This window comes from Pelodiscus sinensis, chromosome 15 (assembly GCF_049634645.1).
Source record: "Pelodiscus sinensis isolate JC-2024 chromosome 15, ASM4963464v1, whole genome shotgun sequence".
NCBI classification, from domain to species: domain Eukaryota; kingdom Metazoa; phylum Chordata; order Testudines; family Trionychidae; genus Pelodiscus; species Pelodiscus sinensis.
Window position 1 is genome coordinate 9,725,357 of NC_134725.1, and position 22,580 is coordinate 9,747,936.

Sequence of the window (22,580 nt, forward strand, 5' to 3'; positions counted from 1 at the left end):
TTCAAAGCTCATTCTCTTTTGTTCTCACTCAAATTGCTCCAGTGCAGCTTTGTTCAGATGGATGATGAGAAGGGCAGATCCCTTGATTAGATGGTCACAGTCCCCCATGCCCTAAAACAAAGTGCATTGTCTCTGACATTCTAGGGTACGAGACTTTCGACCCAAGTTTTCTGCATGGCAATTCACTGCATGCTGCCGCACCATCACGCTGGCTGCTCTCTCCTTTTAGGTTGCTGTGCTAAGTATTGTATTGTACCTCACCTGTAAATTAATTGAAGTCTTTAGATTACGCTGCAAAATGACTGCCATGATTTACTGGAGAATTTGGCACAGAAGAGAGTTACTTCCTTATTATATGGCAAGAGAACTATAATCACTATCCCTCTCCTTCACATCACCCCAGTGTCTAACATGATCCCATTCAGAAATTGCATCCGAATCTTATGGCCATTGTTTTCCATAGAGGCCACTCCTCACAGTCAGGTTGTCCCCTCTCCCCTGAACTTCATAGGAAAGCATGAGAAAGCAAGTGCACAGAATTATCATCTCTCAAAACAAAATTCTTACTTTATGATTGTATCTTGTACTGTAAAACCTAACAGTCACGGCACAAGAGGATACTTGCAATAAACAGCTTTGGCGGTTACCAAACACCTCACCTCTGCTTCTGCCTCTAACCTCAAGCCATTTATTGCTTCATATTCTCCAATGCCATGAACATTTTCCCTTGTAACTGAGCCAGGGAGCAAATGATTCTCGAGGCAGCTTTTGACCATTCAGTCTGCTTCAGCAACATGCTGAGTGAACAACTATGTTCTCTATAAAAAAGGAAAGGAGCAAAACTGCATCCCATTGGCCAAGCCTTTTATCTTCCGCTTGTTCCTTGCCAGCCAGTGCTAACCTGTCCTAGACACCCATAAACCTCCAAATGCCTTGTCAGTGCCCTTTGGCAAGTTCATGGATATTGTGTTCTGTTCTCTTGTCTGTTGGGTTACTTTAGACCAGATGATTTGGCAGGAAACGTGCTGAAAATTGTCTCTTGGTCTTAGTATTTTGAAAGGTCACAGAGATCAGTCTTCAAGTCTTTGCATCTCATGGAAGATCTTCATGGCCTAGAAATGGGTTTGTCAAGTCCTGAGAGTGTATATCTTGTGTCTTGTTTGTGAAATGCTTCCTGTTATAGAGATAGCTCAAAGGACTGTACATATTTACAAGAAACTTTATATTCGTAACAAAAGGAAATTGAATTGGTTTCTACTTTTTTATTGTAAACTGCATTTTTCAACACTAGCTTTTTGTTTTAATGGTGGTTGTGGACAGCCATCTTCAGACATTGGAGGGGCCTCAGCTTAATCCTCCCAGATCCCATGAAGAAATATTGTGACATTAAATTACAATCAAAAGCTTGTTAGCATAAATGAGATTTTAGGTATCTAAAAGTACAGGATTTTTCTTCATTACCTTTTTATTATTGACAAGGGAGGAAACCACAAATACAGTTCAAAGTCCACCTGGAAAATATTGAACTTTGTTGTTGAAGAATAACCAAATAAAACAATTAACTATATTGACTAGCATGGTGAAATGACCTTTTCCTTCCATGTAGGGTACCACTAAACTAGTCTATCAGATTAGCCATTCTTGGGAGCTATGTAATCAATAGTGCAAGCTTACCAAAGAGCTCATCTTCAGACTATTCTGCCTTTTAGCAGACATCTTCCCATGACCAAGTAGCATATGCGCTATCAGAAAGCTAAAACATATTGATTTGAACTGAAACAGGTTTTTAACTAGCAGTGTAAGCCCTTAACTATACATCCATTGATGGTAGCAGAGATGAAGATGAGTATCTGGAAGACTCTGGCCCTTGGCAAATAATCCAAATACAAAATTTCAGGTAGGAATAAACCCTTTTAGTTGCCAATAGCATCGGCGGCTGCTGCTGCTGCTGCTCTCCTGCAGCAGTGTTTTAATAGGAAGGGGAATGGTTAGTTATTCATCCCACCATCTTAATATTCTGGTGCTGTAATGCCTGAGAGCTGCAATTTTTTAAAAGCCTACACAAATATAATTCAGATTGTACTTAATCTGCCAAGTTACTGTACATCTTAATAACTTACACCTGGTGGGAAAACTCTAGATCAGACTTAATGTAAATACAACTATTTTTAACTAACAATTTTTACAGGGTCTGAAGAATTCTTTCACAGGAAGAGTTTTTAATATTCACTCTGCTGCCTGCAGTAACTTTTTATTTCTGTCCTCCTACTGTTCAGTGTTTTTGTGCACATAAATATCCCAACCTCCCCATAAAGGCTTTTCTTGGCAGGCGTGTGGGAGATTTACTAATAGCTACTCTTACATTTTGGTCTACACAACATTTTACATGAAAATGTTCTGCATAAAGCCAAACTGCTTGATTTATCTATTGTGCCTACTATCTGATGTATCTGATGAAATGCTAACTTGTTAAATGTTCCTTTATTTCTATTTTAATGTGCACAGAGAATACATCTTTAAAACTCATTGTTTCATTCCTATGATGCATGATCAGAATTGTAACAAAACTAAAATAATCTAGAAACGTGAAGTAAAATATTTATTAAGCCTTTTGACTGCCATGAACACTACACACATTCTCAGCCACCTTGACCCTATTTTCTGTGCTCAAATTTACTGGAGAAAAAGCATTGTGTCTATGGCAAATTTAAGGTTTACTTGCATGAAGCAACGGTAAGGAGACATATGGCACCTACCTATAATGGTAGTCTATCAACAAACAAGCTGGCATATGAAGTAGTAGCTATGCTATCATATTTTGTACCCAGCTTTTTCCTTTGGATGGATTTAATTCATGCGGTAACAAAGGGTGCAGAATACAATGACTGAGTTGCATACACTTCTTGCAGAAATCCACCCCATTGACAGTAGGGCTGGCTATGGTCTGACATACTGCCCCTCTAAGGCACATTTTAGAGCATGCAGTTGGTTGCTTTTATGAAAGGGTCGGATCTGAAAATACATGTCACCAAAAAGTGTGCGTGGCTTCCATACACAGAATGAGAGTTAGATATAAACATCCAGTTCCACTACAGACTATGGGACTTTTCATGAAACATGGAACAGTAGAAACTAAATGATTATGACAAATAGCACCTACTATCAGCACAGGCTGAGGGAATTTGATGCCAAAGGCAAAAAATGGTGCTTTGACAGACGTATAGGTTACATCTACATTGGCAAGATTTTGCACAAATACTTTTAACGCAAGAGTTTTTGCATAAAAGTATTTGTGCAAGAGAGCGTCTACACTGGCATGTGCTTTTGTGCAAAAGCATCCGTGCCAGTGTAGATGCTCTCTTGTGCAAGAAGGCTCTAATGGCCATTTTAACCATAGGGCTTTCTTGCACAAGAAATTCATGTTGCCTGTCTACACTGGCCTCTTGTGCCAGAACAGTTGTGCAAGAGGGCTTTTTCCTGAGCGGGAGCATCATAGTTCTTGCGCAAGAAGCCCTGATTTCACACATTAGAACGTCAGTGTTCTTGCGCAAGAACTCCCCGCCAGTGTAGACAGGCAGCATGTTTTTGCGTGAAAGCGGGTGCTTTGGTGCAAAATCATGCCAATGTAGACATAGCCATAGTGTGTTGAGCTACCTACTAGGGTTTAGCCTTTAGTACAAGGAGATCCATCCACCCCCTAATTTTAGAGCAGTTGCAGCAGAGAATAATTCCACTTTAGCCTAGGAAAATGAAGTCAGGTGCAAAAGTAATAATTAACTTTTCTTCCACTTAGTTCATATCATTTGTTGGTGAAAGGTGTGAAGTAATTAATCTTTTTCCATGTTTCAAGCTGGGGCTTGAAGAAGTTAGGTCCACATGCTATAAAGTTGGGGGGTGGTTGTTTTAATTATTAGGTAACAAAGCGAGGGTTATTCAGTTAAACACAAATGACTAGTTCTATTTGCTGTATATAAATCAAAGCAAGGGCAGGAAGTCAGTTTGTGACACTGAGGCAACCAGGGTGTAGAACAGCAATCATTTAAGCAGTGTGTATGAATTAATCTTTGCATGTTAGAAAATACCAGGCTTTTTCCCCCCAACTCTGGGCTGTATACCCCTTAGGTTCTTTTGACATTTTTATTTTCACATCCCAATGTTAGTGCTGTTAACCCCCATCCTGCAACCATATCCAGCCAAAGCCAAAAAGGGCAGGTATACAAATTTATACATTAACCAGATGTTAATGTCAGTAACATATACATGCTAAACAATGGATGGCTTTTGAGCTGAGGCCATTTCATAAATGTGTGCTCCAAAAATTTCAGCCAGACCTTGAAAATGGCTGGCTCTTATTTTACTAAAAAACCATATATGGATATCAAGTTTAAAAGCAAGCACTAAAAAAAAAATGGTAATCCTAGTACTGCATGTTTATTGCCTGCTGTGGTGTTAGCCATGGTCCAGTTTTCCTCCTTGCCAAGTGCCCTCAAAACAGCTTGCCAAAGTAACCCATGCACAGAACCACAGATAACTGCTCTATATCTGCAGCTGTGGCTGCATAGAGTTGCAACTCATTTTTGCACCTAGAACTCTGAAAATTTGTACATAATCTGATTTGTATCCATGGGTATCTGCAGATCATTTTTGCAGATACACATTTTGTACCTGGGCAGGGCTCAATCCATGTGCCAGCAATAAGCACATGACCCTATTGTCTGTAACCAGTATAACAACAACTGTTCAGGCATTCAGTATTGCAGGCAGAAGTTCTGCTGGATGCCATGGGCCATAAGGCAACACAGTGGTAGTGACTGGAGTATTACACTTTGGGACATGGTGCTGACACACAGCTCTCACTGGAGTATTACTGCAAGACGCAATCTACGTGTTCCTGTACTGTAGTCTCCCCCAAAGACAGATGCAAAGGAGAAGTATGTAACTGGTCACATCAGCCATTGGCAAAATGGGCTCTGGCTTTTCCCCAGCCAGTGAGTACTGTGCTGTAGAGCCTCACAACACAAGTTTTAACAGTCCAAACACAATGAGTTCAAAACACAGCACAAGGCTTTCTCTATTTGGCAGCCCACATGGAGAAAAGGCTTATGAGGTTGCTCTTCTCAAAGGCTACGTCTACACTGGCAGGTTCTTGCACAAGAAGCCACAGAGTGTCCACACAGCCCGCCAGCTCTTGTGCAAGATGATTTACAGTAAAGCGTGGGAAGAGAGGGCTTCTTGTGCAAGAGCTATGCTCTTTTCTAAGAAGTGTAAGCCCTCTTGCGCAAGAGGGTAGTGTGGACAAGTATCACTGAAGAATGCCATTGGGTGACCTCAGGGATTCCTTTTTATACCAGCCAGAAATTAACCCTTATTTATTCAACTCAGGAGTATTTAGTATCATTTCCCTGTTTCTGCAAACACTGCAAATAATCATTGTTGAAAGTTAATGCTGTTTTGCAACATGAGTTTGAGCATCACGTTTTTGGTGTGGGCATTTCCTTACTTTTGGGATCACCTTTCTGATGTGGGCAGATAGAGTATATGCATTGATTTTACTTCGAGGTCCCAATGGGATTCCAGCTGAGTTATGCTGCAGCTGGTAATATTGAGTTCTGCTGCACTTTAATGTAGTTTTCTAGCTGTTAAGAGACCTCCCCCGGTCTAGATTTCCTGTTGGCCCAAGTTCACAAGTGTTACAAGGTGCAGGCTCTATATGGTACAATCTCTTCTCTCAGACTTTCTTTCTGATGCCTCAGTTATCCTTAATGATAAACATAAAATAAACTTTTCTAAGCAGTCAAGTATACCTAGTACATCAAGGCATAACAAATAGAGATTGTCACATTTGAAGCAGCTTGAGCAATCTTAGAACAAAAAGTTTCCCAGAAGTGAAATCCTTACATTTTCCAATTGCCAAAGCTCATTAATAGCATTATTTACTTCCCCTCTACCAATCTTAAAATGTATTACTCCCTATCAATTTGTGATGCATGTTGAAGCTGGGTTTTACAAAAGTAAAGTAGCTACCACGTTAACCAGGGAGAGAAACTGCATAATTAGCTAAGCATTATGCAACCGCCAACCCAGTAAAGTCTTGGCCAGGGAGCGAATAGCAAACAACACATTTTTCTTTAAAACGCTTTATTTTTAACTTGTTTTTGACAAGGTCAGACTATGACAGGAATTTCGTGTTTTCAAAGAAAACCCAACAGCAATGTACCCTCAAGGACTCAAAATATAACAACTGAACAGATCAGAAGTCTGGAACTGGATCTTTTACACTGACTGTCACATCCTAGCATGGTCCCCAATGATCTAGTCGTCCTCTGATTAGCTACCTGGTGATTTTTGTACTGCGCACCCCTGCATGGGATATGGACTGAGGTCACAACTGGCACTCTGACTGGTGCCGAGGAATGTGCAGGGAGACAACTACACATTCTCCAAGGTGGTCCCTCCAGGTCAGACCTGAGGCACATTGGCAGGGAATTTTGCACTATCCCCATCATGCATTCTTTTGGGGGATCAAATAGATCAACAGTCTCAGAGGCAACCTGGCACCTTTTGCAAGAACTACATTCATTTACAAAATACAAATAAAGCAGGAAGTGTCAGAAACTGTTGGGATTCCTTGCTGCCGAGACCACATGAATTTAAGCTGGCAGAGTCAAATGTAAATATAGATTCAGGGCCAATCCCAACCTTGACATAAGTTGGTACAGTGCCACTTTACAGGGGCTACACCTACTTATACCCTCAATATCTCATTTACTGTACCATTTTTAGAGTATCTCGGAATCACCTTATCATTAATTGATAAAAGCTAATTAGAGTCATTATCCTACATTGGTCAGTTTTCTTGCAGGAACTCAGCCCTGTTTAAGTCAGCTCTTATCAGAAAAAAAAGATTACAAGTCTGTAACAAGAACAGATTATTGCAGGATACATTATATGGTCTTAGCAAAAAAACAGTAATTAAGAATAATTGTCTTTACCAGCCAATTGCACTGGGAAAAAGTTATTTCTGAGTTCTCATAAGAGAAAAAAATGCTAGAGCATCACTTACATTGGAAAACTTACTGAACCCCTGTTTACTGATTAAAGAAAAATTGTGTGAGTGTTGGTAGGCAGCATCTCTGGCTTCACCCAAAAAAATCTGCAATAGAAGGAGTGCCATTTTCCACATGTATTTAAGCCAGGGAATATGGTGGAGCTCAGCCAGTAATATAGTGATATCATTCAGCCTTATGATAAAAAACAGCCACTCAAACAGCAAGGATCCTGCACAATTGAGAATATTATCTTCTACAGCTTCTATCACTCATGAACCACATCTGAGCCATCACTATCCCTGTATTTTCCAGCATGATTTCACTAATAGATCCCAAGTGATTGTTACTGAGCTGAAAAAATGGCAACACCACCGATCAGGTGTTTGGTCCTGGCTGAATCTGAAAATTTCCAGGTGGGACTGGAGAACAAGGCAAAAATTAGACAAATGTGAAGTCTTTAAACCTGTATGAAATCAGAGTGTTTACGATAGGCTAAATCATGCACATTTTGGTATAGCAAAGAATTTGTTTCCTCCAGCACTTCATCATTCCCAGGATACCTGGTTACTAAATGCAGGACCCATCATATTGGCTTGTACAGCAAAGTAGTCACGTATTTTTTCTTGTACCGATGGGTGGCACTAAGCACCATTACTCCATCCTAGGGAAAATGGAAAACAAATTAGCACAACCTAATGGTCAGGGCTCGCCGTGCGGTGGCGAGCCCCACTCGCCAGCTGCACGGTTCTGCACTCTGCGAGTAGATTACACTATTTGTTGAGCCCTGCTAATGGTTAGCTAAATGCAACTGCTATGAAAGGCAAGACTCCTTTACCTTGATAGAAAGTGCATAGAGGTGGTTCAGCATGACATGATTAGGCTCAGGAAGCAGAGCTGGATCGCACTGAAAAGCATATCAAGGGAGGAGACAGAGCATGGAAGATTAAATTATGGCAGATATTGTCTTTAGTTGTCAGCAAATCTTGGCACTGGTTTCCCAAGGGAAAGAGCTGTCACCCTTGGATGGTAGGAAGGATAAGGGGGCCCATGAAAATAGGGAGGTAGGGGGGTCCTCCAGTGCCAAGAACAAAATTCCAATACAATCGATCACTTAAGGAGGGATCCAGGGCATCAATGGGGTTACATTTCCACCATATATAGCAATGGGCCTTTTTGTGATTTCTCTAGGGGTACGTCTACACTACATGCCTCTGGCGACAGAGGCATGTAGATTAGGCTACTGGACATAGTAAAATGAAGCGGCGATTTAAATAATCGCTGCTTCATTTAAATTTACATGGCTGCCGCGCTGAGCCGACAAACAGCTGATCAGCTGTTTGTCCGCTCAGCGCGCTAGTCTGGACGCTTCCCTGCCAACATCAAAGGTATTTGTCGACCACCCAGGTATGCCTCCTGGGATGAGACATACCTGGGTGGTCGACAAATACCTTTGATGTCGGCAGGGGAGCGTCCAGACTAGCGCGCTGAGCGGACAAACAGCTGATCAGCTGTTTGTCGGCTCAGCGCGGCAGCCATGTAAATTTAAATGAAGCCGCGATTATTTAAATCGCCGCTTCATTTTACTATGTCCAGTAGCCTAATCTACATGCCTCTGTCGCCAGAGGCATGTAGTCTAGATGTACCCTAGGTTTGCTATGTTCTCAGAACTTGCCATGAATAGCGTAGGACTTATGATGGGGGGGCGTGAGGGAGAGGGGGAACGGGGTTACAGCTTTAACCTCTCTCAACCAGGGCTCTGGTCAGACCATGGATGTTCTAGGACCAGAGAGTCTTGTTGGGACTCTCCCGCTGGGAGCTGGCAGCAGGGGTGGGGAGCCCTGTGTTCGAAGGGTTTGTCGGCAGAAGGGAGCCAGCTAGGAAGCTGGCAGCCATACTATGGCTGCCAGGGCCAGTGGCATAGAGGCCAGGGGCCAGAAATGACCTCCCCTGGTCTGGCAAAATCCCTCATCCAGGACTGATCAGATCCCAGGGAAGTCTGACCTGTACTATTCTTCCAAATTAGAAAAAGAATTGGGTAAGAAGATAATTACAAAGGGATCAGTTTGGACTTGGGTAACAAAGACAACACAGTAGGGGATACCATCCAAGGTTTGAGTGTGTTACAAGCAGCTGCAGTGAGTGCTTAAACTCTTAAATACCTGATCCAAAGAAATAAAAGTGGCCCACTCACAGAAATGCCAGTGTCCTTATTCAGGATCACTTGCAGCAGGTGTGGTGGAAGAATAGGTGGAGTCTTGAATCGTTCCTCTGGTTTACAAATATAGGGATCCTGATGGTAGGGTCCTGGTGGGGAGCTAGATATCTCTGTAGGGAGAGGTTACATGTTTAAACGTTAAAAAGATCAACCCATTACAGGTATGTTTAGCTGCAGTAATAATTTAACAGCCAGATACATGTACGACAGAAGCTAATTGCACTAAAAAGCAAGCCCTCTAAGAATTACAGAAATACCACACTTCCTATACACTCTAGATAAAGTTTCCTGAGACATTTCCTGCTGGGCCAGGAACAACCATCAGCTGGGACAGAACAGTTGCAGGCTGCAGCTACACAGCACTCTAAGAAGTTTTGTCGTGTCATTTCACTCACGTTTCCTACAACCTGAATAGGTGCTCTAATCCTGGATCATTGAGTAAAGCAGGGCTGCTACTGCTCCTCTTGAGTTTTGTGTGGGGCTTAATCTGGTAGACATGCACCAAGGTAGTGGGGCTCAACTCTTCCAGACTTTACTGCAGGGCTACTCAACTTTGGAAGCACCGGGGGGTACAATGACACTCATAGCATATGCTGAGGCCCACAACCTAAGTGTGGTTGCATATACATGCAAATATGTATGCAAATAAGCTTCTTTCACACTGACAGGAATGAATACACAGCACTTCCCACAATGCCCCAGCACTCCCTGCACCTCCTCCCTGGGGGCTAGAAACGCCTACACCCTGTACCTGTCTGTTCCAGCCAGCCCATCCGCTTGCATCTTTCAGTGCTCACCTCGCCTGGGAGACACCTTGCCATTGTGGAACGTGTTCCCAGTGGAAGCCACGTTCAAAGGATCCCACCTGCGGGTCGCATACTGAGCCCACGTAAATCCAAAAAACCACGTGGGCTGCATGCAGCCCACATGTTGAGTAGTCCTGCTTTACTGTAACCCTTTTAGGAGTCCGAGTCATCTTGTGTATCCCAAAGTTTCACCTCGCTTAAAAAATACTTGGCTGAGAAATCTGACATATAAACTCAGAAATGTCACAGCAGACAGTGATAGTGAAATAAGTGCTTTCGCATTTTTATCATGCACTTATAAAATAAATCAGCTGGACTATAAATATTGTACTTACATTTCAAGTGTATAGGATTATAATTAATTCACGGTCTGTATTAAATTTTAGTTTACTGACCTCACGAGTGCTTTTTACCAGTGTGACTTTACCAGTGGAAACATAGCAGTCTAGGCAATTTGGGTACCTACAGGATTAGGCGGCATCAGGGCAAGGGTCTTGTGAGTACTAAGGATATCAACATGTAGTCTACTCACAATTAACTGGTAAACATAGGCTTGCTGGTTTATCTTATTGCCTACACACACTCTTCCACCCTCCCTGCCCTGCTGCCTCTGTATTGGGTGGTGGGAGAGAGCATGAGTTGGTGCCTATGAGGAGCTGGCTTTAAGCAGGCTCCCCATAAGCACCAAATCCTCCTGCCCCCCACAATCCCGTGCTACTGCCTCTGATAGAGATGCAGTAGTGCGGAGGGTGGGGGGGCACGCTGGAGCTGACATGCCCAAGGAGTCGACTTGTGGCTCTTCACATGTGCTGGATCAGCGGACCTGCCTGAACTCCCAACCTTGCTGCCTCCTACAGAGGCACTGAGTGTCTGCTACAGACATACTGGACCAGAAAATTAAAAAAAAAAAAAAGAGAAGGGACCAGCCCTTCTTGACTGCCTACCCCTACCCAGCTGGTCTCCAGTAGGCAAATCGTGGGGTCTTTAGCAAGGAGCCCAAGAGATGGTTTTAAAGACCTTTATGCCTGAGCTTCCCCAAACTCTGTCAGATTCTGAAACTTGAATTCATTTTGCATTCTGCCAGCTACTACTGTTCCAGTCTGTGTAATAGGAGTAGCATCTTGCTGATGAGGTGACCAGTGTCAAAATTAACCCTTTATTTTAATAAATCAGATTCCCTCCCTCTCACACCTCTGGATGGGGTGCAAAGATTTGAATCCAAGTCTTCCACCTCCCACGTGAGTGCCCTAACCACTGGACTATGGAGTATTCTGGACTGGGTCTCTTTAAATCTCTCCTACTGAAACTGATCCACTTTGTATGTGAACACTTAAATTTTCACTAGAACAGGAACTGGCCTTTGGGTTTCCCACACCCATCATACACAATCTTATTGCAGTCCCACAGTACAACACTTAAAGCTGTAGTTCCCAACCTTTTCAAGCATACCGACCCCTTTTCAATCTATTAAATTTCATGGACTCTCCCTGGGGGAGAAAGACAAAGAACTGTAAGAAAAAGAACAAGAAAAAAAAAGGGATTGGGCCACCACTACTGATTCATCCTGGAATGGTCTGGAATCACCATTCAACTGGCTTCATTATGATCTTGATGAGGTTTGACCAGTGACCTGTAATCTTGCTACAATCTCTTCATTCATTCCAGCTTCTCCTTTTTTGTTCCTTGATTCCTGCATATAACCCCAATAGATCGGTATAGAAAAAGAGAGACTCTTCTGCTTTGGAGATTTAATGCAAGATCAGGAATTAAATGTGCAGATTATTTGTGCAACTTCAAGTATGTGGTATAAGATTACAATTGGATTCATACCAGACATCTCTGAACACTTCTGGGAGTCCACCATTAAAGCATCAAATACTTCAAAGTCAGTTTTCTTCACCTGAATGATGTTGTTAACAGTACCAAGCTGGCTGGTTACTACTGGCTGGGAATAAACAGAGGCAAAAGCCACAATTCAGAAGGTATGCAGGGTTATTAATATTCTATAGACTTGAAAACCCAGTATCCCAGAGTCCTCATCTACTTCATAGCCTCTTATTTTACAGCCAGCCAGCATTACTACCCTCAGTTTGGTAGTTAACTAACCCAGCTAGTGCCAGGAACATTCCACCAGCTCAAACAGTCAATTGCCTTGATCAGCAATGGTCTTTTCTTTTAGGTTAGCATGGAAGCTAATTAATTTCTCCCATTCACATGCATGGATCAGCTTATAAATCTGCAAGATCACAGAAAACGTTACCTCCGAAGGATCATGTGTCCATTGACCATCCACATAGAACTTGTACTGGTGCTCACCTTCTGGCAAATCCAGGATTGCAACAAAGTTATTGTGGCTGTGATTTCAGAAAAATACACAAACAATTACATGTTATTTCTGAAACACCAGTCCATCTACTGTCTTGCTACAAAGAACGCAAAGATCTCAAACAGAATCTTTTAAAAAGTTCTTCAGAGTAATAACCCTTTAAGAGCACATTGAAGCAATCCAGTGCAATAATCTAAATGGACAGAAACAAGCTGAAACTAATAATCCTCAGTGACAGCTGAGTCATCTCTTGATATGCACAACCAAACATGTTTCACATTAACACTGATCACCAGAAAATCCAGGTTCCTATCATCAAAGGGTTCATACTGTGTTCTGATAAGCCATTCTTCTTGCATCTGTGTTACTCAGCGTGAGCGCATGCTTGTTTTGGCTCATCAGCCAAAGCTTCACATAAAGATCTGCTCTCTCCAACATAGCCTTGGTCTTTTAGTATCTTCCAGAACAAATCTTGCCCATCAAATGATGGAGCAAGAACTGAGAAAATGAAAGGAGTAACTGAACTAATGCCAGAAAAACTGCTTTGAGTAAGCACAGATTGATCAGATTGTCATTCCTTTGTTACGAGCTTCTTGCCTGTTTTGAGGTTCACAGTACCTCAGACAGAAGTCTTACCACATGAACAAATACCAGTGGGTCATGCAACATTAATAGTCCTCCCTTCCTTGCTTCTTGACAGGTAAGGGGGCAAAGTATGCAGATTAAAGTTCCAATCTGAGACATTGTTTTTGCTGTTTGAATTTCGAATGAATGTCTACAGGCAGTCCCTGGGTTACATACAAGATAGGGACTGTAGGTTTGTTCTTAAGTTGAATCTGTATGTAAGTCGGAACTGGAGTCCAGATTCAGCCGCTGCTGAAACTGACCAGCGGCTGACTACAGGAAGCCTGAGGCAGAGTTGCTCTGCCCCGGGCTTCCTGGAATCAGCCTCTGATCAGTTTCAACAGGCTGAATCTGGACGCCAGTTCCGACTTACATACAGATGCAACTTAAGAACCCCAGGTGTTCCCAAGTCAGCTGCTGCTGAAACTGATCAGCGGCTGATTCCAGGAAGCCCGGCGCTGGTCAGTTTCAGCAGCGGCTGACTTGGGGATGCCTGGGGCAGAGCAGCTGGGGTGCTGCTGGGTTGCTCCAGTAGTGCCCAGAGCGGCGCTGCGGGACCAACCGGCAGCACCCCAGCTGCTCTACCACAGGCGTCCAGAGAAAAGCCTGGTCTGCTGGGGGAGGGGGGGGTGTACTAGCTGCGCCCCCCCCCCCCCCCGCGCCCCCAGCAGACCAGGGAGACCAGGGAGACGCGGGCGGCGGACCGAGATGCACCGCGGTCCCGCAGCCCGGGTCCTCCGCAGCTTTGCTCCGCAACTCCCTGGTCTGCTGGAGACCAGCAGACCAGGGAGATGGGGAGCAAAGCCGCAGAGCACGCGGACAGCCCAGACGCGCCGCGGCTGTCCCACTGCCGGCGTCCTCAGAGGCTTTGCTCCCCGTCTCCCAGGGAGACGTGGAGCAAACCCCGTTCGTAACTGCGGATACAACATAAGTCAGATCTGCGTAACTCGGGGACTGCCTGTATTTGAAAGGGACTTTGTAAGAGTGTACTTGATTCATTCTAGTGACTGCCACGTTCAAATTAAAAAGGGACAGAATGTCTTTTTTCTAAACATTACAACTGAAGGAAACAAGCCTACTTTTCTCCTCCACTGTCCATTATTATTTCTCTGTACCTTTATTAGAAGAGGTATAAGTTGTCAGACAAGAAAAGAGACTGCAATGAAACTATAAACCACCATGCAGAAAATATCTCCCTTGCCTGTTGCTTTGACTACGGCATACACTTCTTTGAATCCTTCCACTGCCTTTGAAGCACTTTAAACTGTTTGCCCACAGTGCCAACCAAATAAGTACTTCCATGGCACAATCCTGACTGATAGCATGTTACACTAGGATTTCTCTCAAAAACTCTTAAGGCTCTAACAGAGGTGTGCAATAATCTAAGTGTAACAATAGCATGCCCCTAATTGTTTCCAATTTAGGTAGAATGCCAGTGTATGCAACGTAACAAGGTAGTTACCTTCTTGTAAGAGGAAGTTTATTCCAGTTGTTGAAGGAGCCTGACAGATAAACCTCTTTCCCTCCCCCAGTCCAGCGAAAGACTGTTGGTCGATCTTGAATAGGGGCTTTTTCACTCACTTCCAGATCTTGCTGCCAAGCTAGAAATTCCTCTCTCTCTTGAGGAGCCTAGAAGCACAAAACTTTACTCAACAGAAGTTCTACGTTGGCTCCTTTGCCCTGTGAAAGGAGAGGTAAGCTTAGAGAAAGGTAACATTTGACTAACAGTATTCTCAACCCTATGTGTGTTCATCACTATTCCCATAAATTGGAAACATATGAAGATAGCCACTCTTACATGAGAGACAAGTTGGTATCTCAACAATTTACAAACAAGTTTGTAAATATTTTTAAATAATTCATGAGATGAAAGATTAGTAGCCTTCCAAATTGGCAGAAGATACTAAAACAAAATGCAAAATAATTAAACCAGAGAAGTAACTATTACTTTGTGTGCTTCTCTCACTACCTGTCTCTATTTAAACCAATGGGTAAAAAATAATTTAAAAGGAATGTATTTTACAGGCACTTATTAAACCCAGCATAATGCCTTCCATAGAGAACTTGCAACTGGACCACAGGAACTGTGATAGAACTTTTGAATTAGAAACACAATCATAATTTGGAATGTTACTGAGTAGGGTCACTAAAATATATAAAAGGAGCTAAAGAGAAAAGGAAAGTGTTGCATTAAGATACAACACTAGACAAGAGCTTAGAGCCAATCATCCATTAGTTTTGTTAAAAATATCGTACTTAAGTGAAGTTTCCTTCACTTATAAAGAGAAAGTGAGAAGTCAGTGATGCTTCCATTTTCTAGAACTGAGCTTATACAGAAAATTGGCTAAAATATCACTAATTTTATGCCTTACAAAAATAAAGTTTGATAGAAATTCTAGCTAGGAGGTGCCAGTGTCCTGGGTTATGACAGAGCAGGAATGCTAATTTATGATACCTTTATTTCCTCAGCATGGAACAAATCTGCATCTTCAGGACTATCCATCAAGATTTTTGGTCTATCACCTTCTTTTGTACTAATGGCTCCTCCAGAATTATTTCTCCGGGGTGTCTTATGGCCCCCATGGCGCTCCATTCCAGCTCGTTCGCTACTTGTGTTCCCCATTTTAAGGCCCTGAAAAGATCAGTTGACATATATATTGTGAAATTTGAGCTCTGATATTTTTCTTTTTAGAAGTAAGGAACAGACATAAACCCATGGCAAAACAGCAATAAATCAGACACAAACAGTAATATAAAGGCAGCCATAAAAAAACAGCAGAAAGATATTTCTACTCCTTTCACACATATGCAGTACTGACACAAAGCATAGTAATTAGTAGACTAATTCAACATATTATAAGTGAAATTGGGGGAAAGGAACACAGATACTCCATCTAATGTCCCACCCTTCATGGGTAGGACACTGATGATATGTCTACACAGCAGTGTTATACTGGAATAACTAACATTATTTCAAAAGTCTACACAGAAAGCCATAATTTCAAAATAATGTCAAGCTGGAGAACTTCTTACTCCAACTTCTCTAACCCTCATTTCACAAGGAGTAAGGGCAGTCAAAGGAAGAGTGTGCTTCCTTCAACTTCCTGCTGCATAGACAGTACCAAAGCTGAATTAAGCTATTTCGACTTCAGAAATGCAATTGACATAGCTCAAGCTGCAAATCTTAATTTGACTTTTATCCTGCTGCTAGACATGCTCCAAGTGTGGCACTAGGAATAAGAACTTGGTCTTCTAACTCAGTCTCAGAGAAAATCATGCAATTACTCTATCCTACAAGCATTTTTAAAATATACTATTCCTAAAACAATGAGTTTGCTCCTACGGTAAAAGGAAAACTTATAAGGAAAACTTGCATCTAGCTTGTTTATTTTGTGTTGCAAACTGAACCCTGACAACCTGAAGTCTCAGCATGCAGGTAGTTATCACAAAACCACAAAGGCGCTAACAACATGGAGTTTATATCTCTTCTGTAGTCCTTCAGAGATACTCATCAGATGATAAGGTCCTCTACTGTGTCACTCAAAAGATGATCAGGAGCTAATATCAGGGTGCTTAAACCTACAACTCCACAACCAACATCTCTACAACTTGAGCTAAAGGAAGATTTGTAAGCCTTCAGTTAATGAAGCCTTAAGTTCTTTCTCTGCAGAAGCCAATTAATATAGGCACACACATATATAATATAATCAACTTCAGTTAATGTCAAAAAAAATATTGATGTGAATAAGAACTTGTCTGGGCCCAAAATGCCCACAAAATATCAATAACTGTACTGAATGAAAATATTCCTCAAATATAGCTAGTGCAGTAGTTTTCAGAACATCCACATCCTACACAGAAAATATATAGGGACAATAAGCTAATTTTGAGATTGGGGAGACAGATGTTTGAGGTTGGTGCATTTGTCTAATCAAGGTTTATTTTAAAAGCTAACAAATTTGATGTGTTTATCCAGGAGGGGGACCATTTCATCATCAGTTTAATTAACTGTTTTGACTACTTTTTTAAATTTCTCATTCCAAGGGTAACAAGTGTCAAATCTATTAAACCTCAGGTCAAATTTCATAGATCCCACAACACACCAAGCCAGGCCTAGATCTGGGGTAAAATTTTCGTAAGTGCTTCAGTGACTTCTATGCCTAAATTCTGCAGGCTAAGTGCTCAAGGATTGTAATGCCTACCGTTGAGGTGTGAAGAGATCTGAAATCTACAAATCCTGGATCAGGTGCCTATGCACCTATGAATGGGGAGAGAGTGGCTAGGTAGAAAGCTGCCTACACTAGTAAATGGGACAATGTAGCACAATTCCAACTGGCCCCTGGTTGCATGCGGAGTTCCGCATTCCTCCTCTGAAATGTACATGGTCCCTGTGGAGGCTCTTGTACATTTCAAAGGAGGAACGCGGACGTGCCTATCGACTTCGACTAGTAAATTAACTGCTAGTTAATATCCTTAATAAGAAAGATAAAGTTAAATGTGTAACAGAATACTGCACAAGCCTTGACTATTGCTGGTAAGAAGTATGAGAGTTTAGATGTAAACTCTCAATTTCAGAGCTAGTAAAAGTTAATCAGTGAGTCAGTTTTATTACAAAAATTTATAACTGAAAGTCTTCATCAACACTTCACTGATACACTGTTTAAGAATCTCTTCCAATCTCCCTTTTCAGCAATCCCATAAAGTTACAATATCCAGACTCAAGTTCCCTGATAAAAATTCCAAAATCGGCCAAATCACCACTCCAATTAATTGTAATATTGGTAGAAACCCTTCCCATCACCTCTGTCCCATATTTAAACTCTCAATATACAGAAACAAAGCTTTATATGCAAATTAAATACTTAATTCTAATTAATCTATTTAAAACATGACTTAACACATTAGGACAAACTTTCTAAATAATTAAGTCATTATTTCAAGGTTCAATTAGTTTTTATTTCATAATAGCCAGTCATTTCTGTATGTTTTCATTATGTTATTTTTTTCTGAAGTTCCAGGAACAAGCCCTGATGAGTTCCCATATATATGTTCTTGAGAAAAGAAAAAAAACCAACAGATCTTCAGATTAGGAATGTTAGATTTCATGCTATTGAATAGTCGTGTAACCGTGTGAAATCTTAGTGATTACACAACAATTCGATAGCACCCGGGGGCAGGCCCAGCAGCCAGTGCACTCCCAGCCCCACTCCCAGGGGAGCCCACTGCCTTGTTGACTACAACATTCCCTCCTGTGTCCCCCCACTCCACTGCATCTGGTTTTTAAACTGACTCCCCTCGCAGACTAGCTCTGCCTGCCATTCTGTGCTGCTGACTCTGCATCCGAGGCAGCAGCACAGGGTGGCAGGCAGAGCTAGTCCGCGAGGAGAGTCAGTTTAAAAACCAGATGCAGCGGGGGAATTAATGTAGTCAACAAAATTAACCTATAAACCCAGACTTATTGGTTAATTGTGTAGTCCACATAATGAAATTCCTACTTCAGATACATTAGGGCTGTTATCAAGAGGATGTGATCAATTGTTCTCCATGTCCACTGAAAGCAGATCAAGACATTCTCAGCTTAATGTATAGCAGTGGTGTCCAAAGTTTTTACATTTAAGTAGAATTGTTAAGTCTGACTTAATAAGGTTACTGATTAAACTTTAGGATTAACCAGTTAACCAATTAAGCAGGATCCTCCTCCTGGTGCCCCCACGCATGGCTGCCAGCTGCCGCACCCACCCTCACGCCTGGGACTGCTGGCTGCTGCCACCTACCCCTGCACCTGGGGGTGCTGGCTGACATCCCCCACCCCCTACTGTATTATTGGGGCTGCGGCTGCTGAATACCCCTACCCCATGCTTGGGGCTGTCGGCAGCAAGAGCTGGCAGCCCTAAGCACAAAGCAGGCAACAGGCAGGGGGCTGCTCCTAGGTACCTGTTAAACAGGTAAAGAGTTACCCATTCACATCCTTACACCCAAGATCACTTTTTGATTTTAAGGGAACTAAGGATCTAGCCCCACCCCTTCCCCGAAGCCCCACCCCATTCATTCCATCCTCCTCCTCTTCTTTACTCTCTCTCCCACATTCTCTCTCACTGGGCGGTGGATAAGGTGTGGAGAAGGGGGGCAGGCTCTGGGCGAGGGCCAAGGGGAATACAAAGTGCTAGTTCTGTGAGGAAGGTTAGGTGCAGTGGGGACTCTGGGCTGGGGCAAGAGACTGGGTTGCAGGTGCGGGATATTGGGCTCTTTGAGGGAGTTGGTTGCAGAAGGGGGCTATGAATGGGTAGGGGATTTGGAGTGCTGGAGGGAGATAAAGTACTGGCTCTGGAAGGCGGCTTAGGGCTGAGACAGGAGTTGGAGGTGCAAGATGGAAATGTGGGGGGGGTTCCAGTAGGCACTTAGAGGGCTCCCGGTCAACGGTGCAATGGGACTGCTGCTAAAGTAGGTTCCCTGCTTGTTCTGGCTCCATGACACTCCTGGAAGTGGCCAACATGATCCTGCGGCCTCTGAAGGCATATGGCTCTGCATGCTGCCTCTGTCTGCAGGCACCACCTCTGCAGCTCCTGTTGGCCACAGTTCCCCTTTCCTGGGCAATGGGAGCTCACGGGAAATTTTTGCTAAGGAAAAACTCAGATACCTCTCTACTGGGGTGGTGTTGGCCATTTCTAGGAAAAGCATGGGACTGGGACAAGCAGGGAACCTGCCTTAGCAGCAGCCCTGCTGTGCTGCTGGAGACTGTGACTGGGAGATTCTCCGGGATCAACCAGTTGATTGCAATCAACCAATAGATCATTCATCTATAGCAAGGAGACTTACATTAAAACCTAACGATAAGGATCATTAAATACTAGAATACATTACCAAGGGAGACTGTCGTATCACTGTCACTGGAGTTTTTAAGAACAAATCAGACAAAAACCCATCAGCGATGATTCAAGGCATACAGTACATGGTTCAGCTCCAACACAGGCGGCTTGCCAGATGACCTCTCGAGGTCCCCTCCAACCATACTTTTCTATCCTAGAAAACTAAAGGGTCAGCATGAAACTGACTAGTGATTTTTAATTATACATAAATAACTTGCCACTGGAATTTTGTTCTTTGTTGTACTATAGAAAAGCAGCAAAAACTTCAAGCTATTTATTCCTTCTAGAGAACAGGAGTCCCATTTCATATTTTGGTGGGGATGGTGACCTATACATATCGTGATGTGGGGCAGTTAGATCATGGAAGGGCAGACTGAGGACAGTGGCAGTAGCAGTGTTACTGAGCATGCTCAGTACAAGCCAATTAGCAAATCGAGAAGAAGACCCTGTCCGTGCCCCTCAACCTCCACATTAACTCTTTTCAGGCACTATTACTGCACTTGAAAACTTTTTGGTATATAACATAATTAGGTGACAGCACTGTATCTAACCTACTATATATTTGAAAGAGTTTGTCTGTCCAACTGTATGTGTGCTTGTTCAAGAACTCTTCCTAAACAGAAAGAGCTAGAACCACCAAATACAGTACACAGCTTCCTCTTATCTTAACTTAAAGCAAGGTACTGGTTTGGTTGTTAAAAAAAAGAAAAAAAAGCCAGGACATCCTTAGAATTGGCTTGTTTCTCATAAAACCATACAGAAAAGACTAGGCAAGTGAAGAGGCTGGTAGCGGGAGCACCCTTCCCATCTGCAATTGCCCCAGTCCTGGGCCTCTCACCCAACTTCTTCTAGCTGGCCAGTGTGACATCTAACCCATTCTTTGTAACTAGCTAGATGTGCCTTATCGAGAAAGACAAACCTTCCCCACACTCTTACCCCCTCCCCCCTCCACACACACACACACACACACACACACACACACACACACACACACACTTCCCCCCTCCCCCTCCCCCCCACACACTTCCCCCCTCTCCCCCACACACACTTACCCCCCCCACACACTCCCCCCTTCCCCCTCCCCCCCACACTCTTACCCCCTCCCCCTCCACACACACACACACACTCCCCCCCTCCCCCTCCCCCCCACACACACTTACCCCCCACACACACTCCCCCCTTCCCCCTCCCCCCCCACACTCTTACCCCCTCCCCCCTCCACACACACACACACACTCCCCCCTCCCCCTCCCCCCCACACACACTTACCCCCCACACACACTCCCCCCTTCCCCCTCCCCCCCACACACTTACCCCCTCTCCCCCACACACTCCCCCCCTCCCCCTCCCCCCCCACACTCTTACCCCCTCCCCCCCCCACACACACACTCTTACACACACCGCCTGGGGCTACAAACAGCAACACGACCCCTTGTTACTGGGGCAGACACGGCCCTTACACAACTACCCCGAGACTGAGCGGCGCTGAGACGGGCCCGGCCCCCCCCGGGCCCAGGCTCCTCTGAGGCGTCCCAGGGAGCCGGCGCCGCAGCCGCTTTCCCTCAGCCCCCGCCTCCCGTCTCCAAGGCGCCGCCCCTCGCCTCAAGGTCAGCGAGCCCGGCCGGCTGCTCGGGGCCTCGCCCAAAGGGCAGGGCCGGAACCCGCCGCCCGCACCTCACCGGCTGCCGCCTCCGAGTCTCCCCCGCAACCTTCCGGAATCCCGCCTCGTCCGACCCCCCCGGCCGGGCTGCTTCCGCTTCCGGCGGCTTCCGCGCGTCCCCTCGTCCTGCCGCCGGCACACCCCTCCCCCCAGCCCGCGGAGCAACACGCAAACCGCCCCCCCCCCCGCGCACTTCCGGTCAGTAGCGCCCGCCTTTCCTGGCACTTCCGGTCCGTGCTGCGCCCCTTTGCCCCCTGCACTTCCGGTTGTAGCTGCCGCGCTGCGGCGGTGGGAGAGTCCAACACCCCCTGGGGGGTGCGCAATCCCAGGACCCAACCACCCCGCCCACAGGAGAGGGGCCGCTCCTCCCCCCCCTCCATGCAGGATCGACCATAGAACGGATCCCACGCTCTATGGTCGATACTGCGGGGGAGCGGTATCCCGGGGGGGGGGGGGCAATCCGTAGGGTTTGGAGGGGGAGGGGCGGTTTTCCCAGGCTCTGCCGCCCCCCACCTCCATGGCACCTCTGCTCTGCTCAGCAGGGCAATAGCTACCAATGCTGCTGCCCTTTCAATTGCCATCGGTAGGCTCCAGGGTTAACGCGCCCCTAGAGATGTGCGGGAGCAGTGTGTGCTGGGCTTGGAGCCTTCCGCTTGCGTTAGGAGGCCTGGCTGACAATACCCCCTGTGAATGGCATGTTTTATGCAGGGCTGTAACAAGGGCTGACCCTCTATTATAAATCATCTGCCCGCTTCCTGCCTGGCATATCAGCAACAAGGCTTCTCCCACGTTCCAAAGTATCATTTTGTCCTGCAAATGCTACATCTGAAGCCCACTTCTCTCACAGCTGTTAGGGACTGGAGCTGGGAGGCAGGAGATTATTTAAATTAATGCTGAAAGTGTCTGGCACAGCTTTTCCGCCCACTAGTTTATTGCAGCAATGAAGTTTCTCCCCTTCCTTTTAAATACAGTCATGGGGCTGCCTCTGATTTTTCCTTCTTGCCCCACCCACTCTTTTCAGCAGTGATAGAAAT

The 22,580-nt window shown here is 44.4% G+C and overlaps 1 protein-coding gene across 2 annotated transcripts; it reads right to left on the minus strand.

Moving 5' to 3' along the window:
* Nucleotides 1-6,121: 6,121 nt before the first annotated feature.
* Nucleotides 6,122-21,722, minus strand: PRKAB1 (protein kinase AMP-activated non-catalytic subunit beta 1). Of its 2 annotated transcripts, none has more exons than XM_075898135.1 (8): nucleotides 21,566-21,722; nucleotides 15,476-15,652; nucleotides 14,483-14,649; nucleotides 12,331-12,424; nucleotides 11,901-12,015; nucleotides 9,241-9,374; nucleotides 7,885-7,953; nucleotides 6,122-7,710 (listed from the first exon to the last, which is right to left on the minus strand). In XM_075898135.1, the coding sequence occupies exons 2-8, from the start codon at nucleotides 15,641-15,643 to the stop codon at nucleotides 7,633-7,635; spliced, it is 825 nt and encodes a 274-aa protein (XP_075754250.1). In that variant the 5' UTR covers nucleotides 15,644-15,652; nucleotides 21,566-21,722; the 3' UTR covers nucleotides 6,122-7,632. The 2 variants fall into 2 exon arrangements, with proteins under 2 accessions (XP_075754250.1, XP_075754251.1); XM_075898136.1 differs by having other exon boundaries at nucleotides 21,561-21,710.
* Between the last annotated feature and the right edge of the window lie 858 nt (nucleotides 21,723-22,580).

Excerpts from the sequence above, each read along its gene's own strand:
- PRKAB1 (XM_075898135.1), bottom strand. The coding sequence starts at position 15,643 with ATGGGGAACACAAGTAGCGAACGAGCTGGAATGGAGCGCCATGGGGGC. Across the intron at positions 12,425-14,482 it reads AAACTTCCTCTTACAAGAAG|CCACAATAACTTTGTTGCAA; the intron begins GTAACTACCTTG and ends CTGAAATCACAG. Across the intron at positions 7,954-9,240 it reads ATAAGGACACTGGCATTTCT|TGCGATCCAGCTCTGCTTCC; the intron begins GTGAGTGGGCCA and ends TATGCTTTTCAG.